Here is a 16,597-nt window from a genome sequence, read left to right as displayed (position 1 = left end):
TGAGGGTTTCACTCAAATTCTTGGTAAGATTTATTTGTGGGCAAGTGAGCATAGCTACGTGAGCTTTCCAAGTCGGTGTCAGTAAAGGAGTTCTTTGTTTAAGTTACTTTGGGTAGGATTCCTCTCAATTGTAGAAACCAGGAGAAAGCCTGTTTGTACGTATTCTTTTACCAAACCAAGATCCTGACATACACGCTGTTCTGCCAAGTGGTGGTTCTAGTTTACTGTAGTCTTGTAGATGTGTTTCTCATCAAGATTTCACTTTTTTTTCTCAAACTGAATCCCTTTTGTCACTTTGTTATGGTATAACACAGAGCAAAAAGCATACCAAAAAAAAGGTGACATTTTGTGTGTGTGTTTGTATGTATTGTATGGGTATGCATGGATGTGTGCACACATCGGTGTGCCCACCTCCCAGGTAGAACTGTATAACATTTCAGGCTCCCAGATGGTTCCCCCGCGTGCCCTTCCGTAATCAGTAACCTCTTGTCTCCAAGTTAGCCATGATTCTGAGTTCCACACCATCCTTCTTACAAGTGGAATCTTACAGTTGATACTGTTTTGTGCCTGATTATTTCAACATAATGTCTGCGTGACTCATCCATGTTGTTCTGTATTATCTGTTTTAAATAATTGCGTCATACAGCTTCGCAGAAGCTTCCTCCTCTGTCAGTTTGATACTTCCTGAACAGCTACTCTGTGTCCAGCGCTGGTGACACAAGGGCAAAGCACAGACCGCAGGGTAGTTGTGTTCTGAGAGTTTATAACCTGCGGAGAAACGGATTTTTAAATAACTATGGAAACAAACTTGCTAATATAACAAGCGCTGCAGAGAAAGTTGTGAAAGTTTCGAAGTTAGCAGGCAGGCAACTCAGCAGAGCTCACATTCAGAAGAGTCCAAGAGGGAGATGTGCATTTGGGTGTCTCTCAATGGAAGCCGTGAGTGTGGATTAATTACATCACTCAGGGAAGAATATGGAGTAAGAAGAACACGTGTACATGAACCGTGAAGACCTTCGATGTTCAGCTGTTGGTCAGAACATCTACCAGCAGAGGGACCAGGACGACCCCAGGAATGCCCGTGAAATGTGGGTGCCCAGAGAAAGGGCAGGTCTCTTCATTTGTCTGAGCTGAGCGGTAAAACATGGATCTTTCCTGTTGTTTTAGTAGAGATTTTATCAAATATATTCATAGTATCCTTATTGTTAGTACAGCTTATTTTCCTCTCTCCTCTTGTAAGTCATTTTCTGCTCATCGGCTTTTCTGCTTCCAGCATCTTGTTGCTGCCTCCTCTCTCGCTGTTTGCCCACGTAGGTTCACCTCTCCCTGTTTTTTGTTTTTAATCAGTAGACTTTGTTTTTTGGAGCAGTTTTAGTTTCACAGCAAAACTGAGTGGAAGAAAGTTTCAGTACGAGACAATGAGAAAGTTCTGGAGGTGGATGGTGGTGATGGTCGGATGTCTGGATGATAAATCATACGTATATTTCACTACAATAAGAGAAGTTTTTAAAAACTGAGCCAACAGTCTGGTGAGTTCCCATCTGCTCCGTGCCGTACCCCACACAGACCCTCCCCGGCTGTCAGAGTCCCCACCGCGTGGGACGTTTGTTACCATTGCTGAGCCTGCGTGGAAGCATCGTCATCACCCAGCCCCGAGTTTACGGCAGTGTTCACTCCATGTCGTGCACTCTTGAGTTTCATTACAGCGCAGAGAATAGCATCTGCCCTGAAAATCCCAGAGCTCTGCCTAGTCACCCCCCACCCCCCAGTCACGGATCTTATTGTCTCCACTGTTTGGCCTTTTCTGGTCACACGGGATGTAGACTGGTTTCTTTCACTTAATAATGCGCATTTAAGATTCCTCCTTGTCTCTTCCTGGCTCATCTGTTCATTTCTTTTGAGGGCTTACCCCTCATTTTTTAAATAGCTTTGTTGAAATCAAGGTGACATGCTTTGAATCACACATTTGTAGAGTTGAATTTGATGGTTTTTTTTTTTTTTTTAACTGATGGAGATGCCCAGGAAACTGTCAAGATAATGAGCATATCAATCAGTTCAAAAGATTTTTCTGAGCCCCTCCTTCCAGCAACCCCCCTCCACCCTTCCACATCCCCAGGGCAACCACAGATTTGCTTCTTGTCAATTAATTTGCATTTTATAGAGAGTTATGTAAATAGGCTGATAGTATGTTTTGCTTTGAGAGGGAGAGGTGGTGGCTGCTTTTCCTGCAGCGCAATCTGAGATTCATCCGTGTTGCTGCCCGTGTCCCTGGAGTGCACGGCGTTCCGTTGTTCAGGCACGCTGTAGTCCGTCCCTCCACTCCTGGGCTACTGTAGTCCAGGCTGTTACAGGTAGAGTGAGGCTCTGTTAGCATCACAGTCGATCACAGATGCTGGGAGCACTGGTGTCCGCATCTTTGTATGCACATGCACTTTCGTTTCTCTTGGGCAAAATTCCATGTAATGGTGAAATGACTGGTTGTATGTTTAATGTTCAAGAAGCGGCCAGTCTGTTTCCGAAGTGAGTGCACCATTCATGTTTCCACAAGCAGTGTGTGAGTCTTCCGGTTGCCCTGCGGCCTCAGCAACACTTGCTGAAGCCGGTATTTTTCATTATAGCCATTCTAGTGGCTGTCTAGGGGTACATCACTGTAGGGTTTATTTGTATTTCTCTTGATATGATGACTAGTGACGTTGGGCGTCTTTCGTGTGTGTGTGTGTGTATACACACGTCTGTATCTCCTTTGGTGAACAGTTTGTGGTAGTCTTTTTTAAATTTTTTAAAACTGAATATAATTGATTCACAAAGCTGTGTTAGCTTTTGGTGTACAGCAGGGTGATTCAGTTATACATAGATTTAAAATATTCTTTTCTATCAGAGTTTATTACAGTTTTTATAAGTCCCTGTGCTACACAGTAGGACTTTATTTTACATATGGTAATTTATATCTGCTAACCCCAAACTCCTAATTTATCTGTCGTCCACCCTCTTTCCCCTTTGGTAAGCATAGGTTTGTTTTGCGTGTCTGCATCCATTTCCGTTTCACGGACAGGTTCATTTGTGCCATGTTTTAGATTCCACGTATTAGTGATAGCATGTAGTATTTGTCTTTCTCTTTGCCTTCCTTCACTTAGTATGATAATTAATCTCTAGTATCCATGTTGCTGCACATGGTGTTATTTCCTTCCTTTTCGTGGCTGAGTAATATTACTTTGTATATATGTACATCTTCTTGACCCTTTCCTCTGTTGATGGACATGCAGGTTGCTTCCATGTCTTGGTTATTATAAATTGTGCTGCTGTGAACATTGGGCTGCGTGTATCTTTTCCAGTTAGAGTTTTTTTTTTTTTTTCCCCAGATACATACCCAGGAATGGGATTGCAGGATCATACGGTAGCTGTGTTTTTTTAGTTTTTTAAGGAACCTCCATACTCCTCGCCATAGGGGCCGCTCCAGTTTGCATTCCCACCAGCAGTGTGAAAGGGTTCCCTTTTCTCCGTCCCCTCTCCTGTCTGCCTTTTCTTTTTTTGATACTTTTATTCATTTATCGGCTGTGCTGGGGCTTTGTTGCCGCGTAGGCTTTTCTTTCGTTGGGGAGCGCAGGAGGTGCTCTTCCTCGCGGTGCGGGAGCTTCTCTCCGCGGTGGCCTCCCTGTTGCGGGGCCCGGGCTCTGGGGCCTGCCGGCTTCAGTCGCTGCGGCCCGTGGACTCAGGAGTCGCGTCTCCTGGGCTCTAGAGTGCAGACTCACTAGTTGTGGTGCACAGGCTTAGTTGCTCCGCGGCATGTGGGGTCTTCCTGGCCCAGGGATCAAACCCATGTCTCCTGCTTTGGCAAGTGGATTCTTTACCACTGAGCCAGCAGGGAAGCCCCTTTTGCCTATTTTTTTAATTGAATTGTCTGTCTTATTGAATTTATAGTTCTTTATTTTAAATACATGTTCTCTCTCAGATGTAGGTTTTAAAATATTTTCTCCCAGCCTGAGGCTTCCCTTTTAACTTTATCAATAGTGTCTCTGCAGAGCAAATGTTTTTGAACTTTTTATTATTAAATAATTACGATTTAATAATAATATTTTTTTAGTTCATCTGTTTTGTTTTGTTTTTTAAACTGTATTAAGAAACCTTTACCAGAGCCAGGGTCACTAAGATTTTCTCCTGTGTTTTCCTCTAGAAGTTTTATAGTTTCAGTGCTTATGTTTAGGTCTGTGATGCAGCTGAACCTGGCTGGTAAAAACACCAACATGCTGGGATGCGTCATTCTGCATTCCCCGGCACGAGCCCTTGATCACCCGGTATCGGTGCTGCCCCAGCCCTGCCGTCTCCTTCTTCTGGGAGACCCCCAGCACTGCACCCTCACCTCTCCTCTGATCACCTTCCAAGGTAGGGGCCACCATACTTCTGAGAAAGTTGAGACACAGGAAAATCTCCCTGGCATCCCCGACTCCATCCCCGCCCCCACCACCATCGCCAGCACGCGTGTGGCCGCCTCGCTGCCCATGGCCACCTGCAGGCTGGGCTGGGGCCTGCAGTCCCACCATCTCGCCCACCCCTGTGGACCCTGTGCTGGCTCCCACCACCTCTCCCCTGCTCTGCGAGGTCACATCCACCAACAGGCTTCTGTGTCTTTAAACAGACTTCGCAGGGCCCTGCTCCTGTCCCCTAGCATGCCGGTTGTCCTCCCGGCGGAGCGTCTGTCCCGGACCACCCCCCCGCCCCCGCCAACCTCTCTCACATCCACTTCGGCAGAGTGTCCCCACCATCACGTTGGAGCCGCTCTTGTTGGGGACATCAGTTATCTGCGTGCTGCTGATGCCGTTCTCTGTCCTCGCCTGGACCAGCAGGAACGCTCCAAGGATCTCTCAGTCCTCGCCGGGACCGATGAGAGCGCTCCAGGGACAGCTGCTCATCTGCTTACTGCTTCTTCCTTGTGACACTCCCTCGCATTTGGCCTCCAGGGTACTGTGGCCGCCGGGTTGCTCTCCTGTTTCGCTGGGTGGTCTGCATTTCCTGGGCTGGTCTCCCTCTCCTGTGCTCCCTCCTTGGGGTGCAGAGCGTTAGACTCAGGCCTCACCCCTCTTCCCTTCTCTTTGGTTTGCTTCACCTCTTGGTGATTCGTCTCACAGCCTGGAATATCATCCCTATCCTGATGATGCTCAGGTTTTATCTCCAGCGTGAATCTCTCCTCTGGCAGCCGGACTTGGTTTAGGCTCAGCATCTCCGGTCAGATCTGAAAGACATCTCAGAGTCATCACATCTAAAGCTAAGCCCTGCCTTCTACCCAGACCCACTCAGTCAGACGTCCTCTCGTTTCAGTGGTTGGCATTGCTGGCCTTGAGCTGCTCAGACCTTAAAACCTCCCTCTCGGATTTCTCCACATCCCACATCCAACCCATAGCAGATACTGATGGCTACATTTTTAAACTGTCGCTATATCTAGCCTTTAGATCTGACTTCCAGGTTACAGAGAGCTACAGAGGAAGAGGTGGAACTAAGTCACAAGTAAAGGGCCAGACAAATCCAGAAAGTGGACTGTTCCGCAAGAAAGGGGGGAACGGTTCTAGATCAGAGAGCCCGGACAGATAGACACTGACCGAACACGTCCGATGACTCTTCTTGGAAGACCTACCGTGGCCAGCAGCGCAGACACCCCCAAGGACGTTGTGCCAGGCGATAGCCGACCGGCTACCAGGAGGCCAGACTCCACCCGTGATTTCCAGGAGGTGTCTGAAGTGGTCAGACTTGTGGAGCGGTGGCTGCCAGGGACTGGGATTTGGGGAAACGAGGAGTTGCTATTCTGCAAGTATAGAGTTTCCATTCCACGCGACGCACAAGCCCTAGGTCTGCCATGCTGCGCTGCACCTGCGGCCAACAGGACTGAACCCTGACCTTGAATGTCTCTTGAGAGGGCAGAGCTCATGTTAAGTGTTCTTACCACAGCTTCAAAAACAAAAAAGCAAGTGCAGTGCATGACTCTTGGGTTTTGTTTGAACAAATAGACCTCAGTGATGTAATGGAGGAGATTTGAGTGTAGACTGAATATCAGATGGTATTCTGGGAGCGTTTCTTTGTTAGGTGTAGCATCAGAACCGTGGTGGGTGAGGTGCAGGTAAGTGCCTCACTTATCAGAGGTGTATTGTGGAATTTTTAGGACTAGAAATTTTATGATGAAAATTATTCGGTTTGCCGCTACTGTATTTATTGGTCTAGCCGCCCTGATCGTGTTAATTTCCAGGCTAGCGTCGGTGTCTCTGCAGTTGCTTGCCTGCAGGCTGACGTGCGTGCAGCAGCCAGAGGGTTTCTTGGTCAGGTGTCCAGCTTCAGGCCGGCCCTGGCGCCCCAGGTCACTCGGGGTGAACACCGCGGGCCCACAGTGACACATCAGAGCCCACGTGGCCTGCACACTTGGCACCGTCCTGACCTCACTTCCCTGTGTTCTCTCCCGCACCGGCTCCAGGCTCATCCTCACGTGTGTCCCACCCCAGGGCTTTTGCACGGCCGGGCCACTGCCTCCAGTGTTTATCAGCCAGACCTCCAAATGCCGCTCCTCCTCACCAGCCGCCAGGCCCCCCGATAGCCGTCCGTCTCCCCATTTACCACCCCCGCCCCCCCACCAGCCGTTTAAGTTGCTGCTGCCCTCACCTTCCAGACCCACTTGTCCGGCTCTGCAGTAGGAGTTCTGTAAACGTTAGCTGAATGAATGAATCTGGAATTACAAACGTTGACTTTGAAATAGAAAAGAAAGCAACTTTCATCTTCTTTTATTGTTTATCTCCAAGAAGAGTTCCCCACTTTTATGTCATTTTCCATCAAGTTTCCCTGATGCCAACACCCCAAGGAGACTGAGGCCCCACAAGTTGAGACTGAACCCCTTTGATTCTGACACTTAGGGCAGACTTAGCGTTAAGGCCCAGTCCTACAGGACCGCCCCCACTGCAGACACCAGGTGGATGTGGGCGGGGTCCTGGGGCACCATATTCCTGCCCAGCCAACTGCAAATGCTGGAGTTCCTATGAACCCCCTCGTGTTTGATATTTGCGAGAATGACACAGAACTCAGAGAAGCCCTGTGCTTACGATAACAGTTTTATTGTAAAAGATCCAACTCAGGAACCAAATGAAAGAGATACCCAGGGGAGCGTGGGGTTGAGGGCAGGGCAGAGCTCCATGCCCCCGGCCCTATGCCCTCCCAGCACAGGGCTGTGCTCACCCACCCCGAGGCTCCTGAACCCTGTTGTATGGAGTTTATTTGGGGGTTTCACTACAGAGCCGTAAGTGAAGTCATTAGCCTCAGGGGAGTTTGAACTTTATCTCCATTCCTTCCTGGAGGATGGGCATGGGGCTGTACGTTCCTCTGGGACCAGCCATGGTCCTAAAGCTGTCTAGGGGTCCCACAGTGAGACACCCCCTTAGCATTAGTATGGCTGGAAACAGCTCATGATGAATTGTGAGAGACACCGCATCACTCAGGAAACTCACAGGGTTTTAGGAGTTCAGCCCCAGGAATCAGAGACAAAGACCAAACCTGTTTCTTGCTCTGCCGCAGCCACATGTTGGGTGAAAGAGCCAGATCAGAAGCTGTAAGAGGTGCCGCTCAGTGCCACCAGGTTTTATATTTCAGAGACCAAGAACGAGGGAAAAGGAAGGAGGTGAAATGATGGTCAAGCTGTGGACAGTGGTGGAAGGGCTCTTTGGGCCTGTGGGACCGGATCGCCTGCCTTAGTTTAGATAGAGCCTGTCCCTTCTGAGCCTGTGTTGCTCATTCGGACACAGCCAGGGCTAAAGCATAGTTCACTTTATTTTTGTTGTCATTAAGGATGTCAAATATAAATATCATAGCTAACTCTTCAATATCCATTTAATGGCAGAGGACCAGAATGATTGTTTTATGTAATGAAAAGATGATGAGAAAATAGACCTAAGAATCAACATATCTGTTTTAAAAAATAGTAAAGTTTGCTGCTAAAAATGCCATATCAAGGATATTTGTGTAATGTAGCTGATTCGCTTTGTTGTATAGTAGAAACTGACACACTGTAAAGGAACTGTACCCCGTTTTTTTTAAATGCCTTACTAAGAAATCAAACTGCAGTGTTTGTTTCAGACCTCGTCTTCATTTGGGAGATTCAGGAAGAATATTATGGTACTTTAATAATTGCAGCGGTAGAAATAAAATTCAGTGTTTTGGTTTCTGTGGAGGCAGTTGACTGCAGGAAGGCAGTGTTATTTGTGGAATTACACGAAGGATTAAAATTAATGGGCTTTTCCTTTAGCTTAAGCTGTGACAAAGAAGCTACAGCCAAGTAGATGTGTTACTGGAAAAGTCGAGGAAATGGCTTTGTATGTTTTGTGGTTGGTTTGTGTTTTCTTAGCAGAGTCAGAATGTAGTAAGAAGCTAAAGATAGTCCCTTACTCACAAGGAACACTCCCAGTAAGATTATCCCTTGTTGGTTACATATCTATGCAGAACTATAATCTGTTAACGATTTTAGAGAAGATTGCCTTTATGTTCTTTGATCCTAGCCTGAAAACGTTAATTAGGGTTTTTAAGAAAACACTGGAAATTGTCAACTACATAGAGAAACAGAGTTGTGGCTAGATGGCGGCACGTTGAGTCAAAGTTCATGACTACAAAATGTCACTTTAAGTGGAAGCTGGCTGGGGACCACTGTTCCTTTTTTTTTTTTTTTTTTAATTGAAGTATAGCTGATTTATGGTGGTGTTAATTACTGCTCTGCAGCCAAGTGATTCATTTTACATACACGTTCTTTTTAAAAAAACACTCTTTTCCATTATGATTTCTCCCAGGATATTGAATACAGTCCCCTGGGCTGTGCAGGAGGACCTCGCTGTTTATCCATTCTCTGTACAACGGTTTCCCTCGCCAACCCCGACCTCCGCCACTTCCTTCCGCCCCGCCCAGTCTGCTCTCTGCCTCCGTGGTTCCATTCTGTTTCACGGATTGTTCATTTGTGTCGTAGTTTAGATCTGTGGGCTCCTGTTGTTGTGTTCCACCCAAGTGGCAGATTGGAAGCTTATTCAGTAAAAGCGCTGCGACTTTTTCCAAGCGATGTTCGGTGCACAGGTATCGCTGGGGACTGCCGTGTGTCAGAGGTGCTCGGCGGACAGCCGTGGCCGGGCCTACTCATGTCAGTACCAGCACGTTAACCGCGTGAATGGGGGGCGGTCACTCACCTCCTGCGTCTGATGCTCCGCAGTGCCACGCGGGGGCGCTGATGACCTTCCTGCAGAGTCACCGTGAACGCGGACGCTCCCGGTGCTGTTTGGGGTAGTAACAGCCGCCTGGGCTGTCCTTCTCTGCTCAGGCACCGTTTCGGGGTTCTGATGCGGTGGTCCTTTTAGGAAGAAACAAACTGTGTCATAGTGCTTGGCTTGAAACGTTTTATTCAGATTTTCCCAAGTTCTTCGATTTGTGTTATTCTAAATTGTAAATGAAGTATTTCATAGTCTTGGAGTCCTCAGAGTGTATAGTTTCTTAAGCATTGTAAAGCGATCTTTTTTATAAGTTAAGGGATTTCCTGTTGAGATGGAAGTCTCTTTTAGCTGTGTGACCCTGAATCACAACTCAACCAGTAAGTCTAGTGTGCCTTTGGCTTTGGGTGAGTATCCCCCACTTAGCACCAGACTCACAAGTTGCCCTGCTCATGAGTCCTTCTTATTTGGAAAGACTGTTACTTGGCTGGCAGTGATAATGATTTTTAGACTATGTTTTTTTCAATGATTTAAGTATTAAAAATACAGAATTTTTTATTTTCTGAATTATTTTCATGATAATTCTTTAATATTTTAGTAGAATTCACTTACATTTTCTTTTTTTTTTTTTTTTTGCATAATCTATTGTTGCAAGAGGTTTTAAGCCCAAAGGCCCCTCTTTTTTTTGAGGGGTTGTCTGCCCAGTGTGTGTCCCACTCCATCCTTCTGGTCACATGAAAGTCAGACTGGGGATGGAAACAGACTCTGGCTTCATTGCTTGCAGTTTCCTGGGAATTTAGAATTGGGATTGGCTGGGGGCTGCTCATCAAAACTCACTCCTTGAACTGGCATGGTGAAGACTTGGAGCATGTGTGGAGACACAGGAAAAGCTGGTCTTCAGAGAGAAAATGTATGGATGGGTGGAAGCGAAGGGGAAAGTCAGGCGAGTACCATCCAGACTCCTAACAGCCTTCCTGTCCTCAGTCTAGTTCTCGAGGAGGCCCCACTGCTTTTCTGTACTGCAGCGTACCTCCGCAAGTTCCTTCTTTTTACAGTTTTACTCAAATTAGTTTCGACTAAAGAAGCTACATTAAGCTTGGAAGAAAAATAGTTGAGTGTGAACATCTACATGCAGAAGAATGAAGTTAGACCCTTTACTTAACACTACGCACATGGGTCATATCCTACTGAAAACACACCTACATTTAAAACTGAAGCTGTTGAAAATCATAGATGAAGACATAGGAATAAGTCCTCCTGACCTTGAATTAGGCAAAAGCTTCTTAGATATAATACAAAAAGTAGGCATAGATGAAATTGAACTTTATCAAGATTAAAGGAGTCTGGTAGGCTGCAGTCCATGGGGTCGCTAAGAGTCGGACAGCACTGAGTGACTTCACTTTCACTTTTCACTTTCATGCATTGGAGAAGGAAATGGCAACCCACTCCAGTGTTCTTGCCTGGAGAATCCCAGGGACGGGGGAGCCTGGTGGGCTTCCGTCTGGGGTTGCACAGAGTCGGACATGACTGAAGCGACTTAGCAGCAGCAGCAAGATTAAAAAACAATTGTGCCACAAATTGTGCCATCAAGAAGTTGTAGAAAGATAACTCACAGAATGCGAGAAAGTATTTACACATCTTATGTCTGATAAAGGGCTTTTATCCTGAATACTGAAAAAAAAAAAAGCAAAACCCAAAACTAACAACTCAAAACCAAAAACCCAGTTGTTAAATTGGAAAGACTCTGAATAGACTTGTCCAAAGAGGATATACAGACAGCCAATAAACACGTGAAGAGATGCCCCACATTGTTAGTTATTAAGACGATGCAGATCACAGCCACAGTGAAACAGTACTTTGCATCCATTCTGACAGATGTAGCTAAAAAGAGGGATAGCACCAAAGAGCAAGACTGGAAAAAGTGGGGCTGATGTGTGCTGCTGCTGAGAATGTAAAGTGGTACAGCTGCTTTGGGAAACAGTTTAGTCATCTTTCACGTGTTAAACAGGGTTGATAGGGGACCCAGCAATTCCGTTCCTAGGCACATACCCAAGTGAAGCGTGTATATCAGCTGATGAATAGATTATAGTGCATCCATAAATGGAATATTATTGAGCCTTGAAAAGGAAAGAAGGGATGACACATGCTGCAACACGGATGAACTTTAAAAAACGTGCTGAATGAAGGAAAGCAGACACAAAAAACCACACAGTGCATAATTTCGTGAAACGTACAAAACTGCAAACTCACGAAGGTGAAAAGCAGATTAGTGATTCCTAGCGGCCAAAAAGAGAAACAGGAGTGATGGCTAAATGAATAAAGGATTTCTTTGGGGGATGATGGAGAAGTTCTAAAATTCGATTGTGGTAATGGAATATACTAAAATCCACTTCAGACAGGTGAATTGTATGGTCTGTGAATTATATCTCAGTTAAAAAAATTAAAGAGAGTAAAGTGAATATGTTAACCTTGGTACAAGCTTCAAAAATAATCATAGTAGATTTCTGTAGAGATAACTTATCCGTAACTTTTCTCATAAATACATATGCCTAAATAAGTACCTTTCTTTTTTAATAATAAAATTTTGAAACTCTAGAGAGCATGTTATTTCATTTAAAGGTAACTTGAAATTTAGTACTGATTGTGCATTATCAGTTTGAGTGATAGTTTAAACTGAGACTGCTGATTTTGTCCTAACATGTTTTTCTGGTTGCTGTTACATTTTTTGGGTGAATGGAGACAGTTATGTTGTGAATAGATCTTTCAACTCAGCACTTGCTAGAGCAGGGCAGAGGTGTTCAACCTACAATCTAATTTCTTAGAGGATCTGTGTCAAGAACTTCAAGGTAAATATCATGCCAGGCTAAAACTTTTTCTTTCTTTCTTTATAGTATTTATAGAAGTTTTGGAGGTTTTCCTAAGAAAAATAAACATAAGTATATTCAGGTTATATCCTTGTTTCGGTTTGTTTGTCCACACCGAATCCAAGTGTTATCTTAGATTTAGGGCTTCTGCAAACAGAAACAGTATCCAGTTTTGTCTGATGCCTACTATTACATAAACAGGTCTCTGTTTATATTATTTAAGCACATTAAAACTTTAGTAATGTTGTTGGTGACCTTCAAAGTAGTAGGGGATGAAAGACATTGAAATATTAACTGAATAGCTTATTTTAACCTTCTTCCTAATATATTTCATTGACCTTTTTAAAACAATCGTCAGTAACTTTGACTGCTTTTAGATATTAGTGTGGTATCTACTAATTCCAGATTAGTGTATAATTTTAAAAATATATTTAACTTTATGTTATCACTTTTCACCTTTTAGCTTGTTTTTGATTAAAAAATGTTTTTAACGAGCTGATAAGGGTTGATTTTAGAGAAACTTACTGTAATTGCATTCAGTCTCATGTATTGAGTTATTTTGTAACTTACATGTGTCAAATACATTTTTACACAGCAATTAAGTGATGATGCAAAATGAATTTCAGTTGTGTTTGTGTGTGTGTTTTGTTTTAGCTTGAGAGCTACATGATCTTAATATGCTAGCTTTTTCTTATTTGCAGAGATCCTGCATATTTTGATGAAAATTGGTTAAACAGAATCAAAACTGAAGTAGGAGATAACTGGAGGCTAAAGGTATTTTATTTTTATGTCTTTTGCTTGGGTGACTGTGACACTTGTTGACTTTTGATCTGATGTGTCTGAAATAGCGTTTGGTGAATAATCTAGAACTAAAGATGGGGGTGAGCTGAAACAGCTCACCACAGTGCCGTCTAGTGAAGCACCGTGACCAGGCTCCAGAGCCGGGCTGCCTGTGTCCACAGCCCAGCCCAGTGCTCACGACCCCGGCCAAGTCTTCAGCCCTCCAGAGCCTGAGTTTCCCGTTTGTAAAATGAGGATTGTGACAAGGTCTACCCCACAGAAATAAATGAGTTAACACATGTAATGTACTTAGGACAGTCATGTTAGTTACTAGTATTGTTATTAAAGATGAGAAAATAGTGATCACTATTAACTGTGTCCACAGCACTCAGAGAATGAATTATTTTTATTTCCACCCTAATAACCTTAGTTTTCAGTACTTCTTAAGCATCTTTGACCGAAACCCACAGTGAGAAATGCAGTTCACAGGGAAGCCTCCCACCCGCCTAAGTGTATGTGCATGTAATCTTGGTCTATGCAGTAATGTTTTTATTTTATTTTTAAAAATACAGATCGCAGCCCATCTGTAAATTATTTTTTTTACCTTTCTGTCTTGAAATGATTATAGACTCATAATAGGTTGGGAAAAGAAAAGTACAGAGAATTTCCACATACTGATCCCCCGGTTTTTGTGAAACCTAAGGACTGACGTGGGTGTACTGCGCAGTGTATGCCGCCCTGCCTGCCTCTGTCCACGTGCATGTCCCCACATCCGCACACACCACCCGCATCACCCGGGCCCTCGGCTACTGCTGCTCCCTGTCCATCTCTAATCTTGTTATACAAAATCATTCTGTGGTCGTAACTGGCAGTGTGGAGAACTCTAGAATCATTTATTTTTGACACAGCTTGTTGTTTTTTACTCGCTAAAAGTCGTGTCCACTAAAAGTCTTTGCAGCCCCATGACCAGGCTCCTCTGTCCATGGGATTCTCCAGGCAAGAATACTGGAGTGGGTTGCCGTGCCCTTCTCCAGGGGATCTTCCTGACCCAGGGATCAAACCTGCATCTTCTGCGTTGGCAGGCGGGTTCTTTACCCCTGAGCCACGAAGCCCGTGATACAGCTTAGTAGGGACTCAAATGCAGATGAATGAGCTTGTGAAATCCCTGGACTTAACGATGGGCCAAGCTTGGTTAGTTTTTATCTTTCCATAAAGCACATGTTTGAGGAAAATATTTATTCATTGACTAGACACTGGGTGTGACAGAATCTAATTCCTCTTTTTCACTAAACTCAAGTTAACGGATGCTGTTTAATGGCACTGGTTTCATTTCGAAATAGCCTTTGAAGAATAGGCAGTTACAGAGGTGGCTCTTTAGTGTCATGACATAGAAATCAGGCTGCTCATCAGCTCATGTTTGCTACTGAAGGAGCTGTGTGCCCCACGCCTGTGTACATGGTTTGTACACAGACACACACACAAACCCACACGGTCGTCAGTGTCGGGAGGGTGGCAGGGCAGAAACCTAGAGAAGGGGGAGTGTTTAGCGCGTTCTCCATGTTCAGAACTGAACGGCGCCCCTGCGATTTGCATTCCTGTTCTCTGTATCACATCCTGTGGTCTATTTCTTCAGCTGTATTTCTTCAATTTTAAGATGCCATTGATTTTACGATACCGTTGATGAATGAATAATAAGACTTGTAGTTTTTCCAGTGGAGAATAAACTACCGTTTTAAATGAATGCATTGATCTTTAAGACTTTTTCTAAGTTAAAATGTTAAAAGATAAATGAACACCATAGAACCAAAGAAAGTATATATTTCCCATGACTCCACATTTTCTTAGGGATGCGAACATGTTTTATTTATGAGTTGTTTTTTTTTTTTTTAAGGATGATGTTTTCAGTTTATTGTCTTCCCTTAAAACTAAGTATGGCTTCGATGACCCCGAACCCCACTGCTGTGGAATCTTCTTTGATGGCGCCCCCTGCTCCTGCCCTCTGTCCTAGAATGTCTTCCGCTAGGAGCATCCAGCAGGGGCAGCCAGGTGGATGATCAAAGGAATCCTGCTGTATGTGCGTCCCGACACAGATCCAGCCGTACGAGTTGGGTCCAAAAAACAAGGGGGGAAATGCAAGTCTGTAGGAAATAGTGCAGGTGACTGTGCCTGTGATTTCACCCAGGCGGCAAAAGCAGGAGCCTACACCCGGAGCTGAGTGGCTGTTAGTCCCTCAGCCTGTCTTGTTTCTGAGACGCTCCTGATAGCATTGTTGTCTTGCAATGCTGAGTATTGTACAAACATTTAAAGATACAGTCTTTTTTTTTTTTTTTTAACTTAATGGCTCCTAAATATTTCCTTGGTCTCAGCTGAATGAACACACTCTTTTTCTGACCATGGAGAAGCTTGCTGCTGCTGCTGCTGCTGCTGCTGCTAAGTCGCTTCAGTCGTGTCCCACTCTGTGCAGCCCCACAGACGGCAGCCCATTGGGCTCTGCCGTCCCTGGGATTCTCCAGGCAAGAACACTGGAGTGGGTTGCCATTTCCTTCTCCAGTGCATGAAAGTGAAAAGTGAAAGTGAAGTCACTCAGTCCTGTCCGACTCTTAGTGACCCCATGGACTGCAGCCTACCAGGCTACTCCGTCCATGGGAGTTTCCAGGCAAGAGTACTGGAGTGGGATGCCATTGTCTTCTCCGATGGAGAAGCTTAGAGACATTCTTTCATAGGTGACAACCTGTTTCATAGGTTGCTTTGAGACATTCTTTCATAGGTTGCTTTGCGAGGATAATTTTGACTATAATTTTTGCTTAATTCTCTAACTTTAGAACTTAACCTCTGTGTAAGATGTAACTCTGCTTTTCTGGGGAAAACGGCCCTGAACTCAAGTCTTCAGTAAGGATGCCACATTTTTTTTTTTTTTTTAATTTCCCTGCAGAAAATCTACATACTCTGATCCTACTGTTAAGTCTTCTACAATTACCTTCTGATTCTGTCAATGTGGTCAGAACATTGAAAATTAAATTTAATAATTGGAAGCTTAATTAATTTGCTTTATAAATCTCTTAGATCAAATAAACCAGAGTCCTTTTTTATGATGGTGATTCAGATGTACTGTTGAATTTATTTTTTATGTTTACTTTATGATTAACAAGAATGACTGGTTGATTCAGAAATTTTTTAGCTCAGAGTATGTTTTCATCTGCGGTTGGCTTTTACCCAGTTGATTTTTTTCTCTCTTTAAACAGATAAGCAACTTAAAGAAAATTTTGAAAGGAATCCTGGATTACAATCATGAGGTAAGGGCATTTTTTTCATTTTCATTGGAAGTATTACTATAGGATAGTTTAATTTTACAGTACTTGAAAATAGTTTCAGGTAAAGGAAAAATTAACTCAGAATTAATAATCAGCTTTATTTTCCAATGTATAGTCTTTATGATGTTGGTTCAGGAAACCAGCTAGATTTTTATATAAATAATGTTTTTCACTGTAATATGGATAGTTTGTGAGGGTTTACTCATTTATGTAAGCATTCCTTTCTTCTATATGTTAACTCTTTCCTCACTTTCCTGACTCATGAAGGTGCAAAATTACTCACAAGTCCCTTCCCTGCTTCCGTCTTATTCCTTGGCAGACTCCCATCCTAAGATTAACTCAGTTTATCCACTGAGTCTGTATCAGGATAGTCAGGACATCGATGGAGAAAAGAATCAGGCAGTGGAACTAGTTTTTCTTTAAATTTCGTGAT

The 16,597-nt window shown here is 44.1% G+C and overlaps 1 protein-coding gene across 5 annotated transcripts in view; it reads left to right on the top strand.

Moving 5' to 3' along the window:
- Positions 1-16,597, top strand: part of HOOK3 (hook microtubule tethering protein 3) — an 88,989-nt gene that overhangs the window by 10,003 nt on the left and 62,389 nt on the right. For all 5 annotated transcript variants that reach the window (XM_018041821.1, XM_018041824.1, XM_018041820.1 and 2 more), the window contains exons 3-4: positions 12,775-12,847; positions 16,096-16,146. In XM_018041821.1, the coding sequence (XP_017897310.1) occupies positions 12,775-12,847; positions 16,096-16,146 (124 nt within the window). The remainder of the gene's footprint in view (positions 1-12,774; positions 12,848-16,095; positions 16,147-16,597) is intronic.

This window comes from Capra hircus, chromosome 27 (assembly GCF_001704415.2).
Source record: "Capra hircus breed San Clemente chromosome 27, ASM170441v1, whole genome shotgun sequence".
NCBI classification, from domain to species: Eukaryota; Metazoa; Chordata; class Mammalia; order Artiodactyla; family Bovidae; genus Capra; species Capra hircus.
This window is presented reverse-complemented; position numbering and strand designations above follow the sequence as displayed.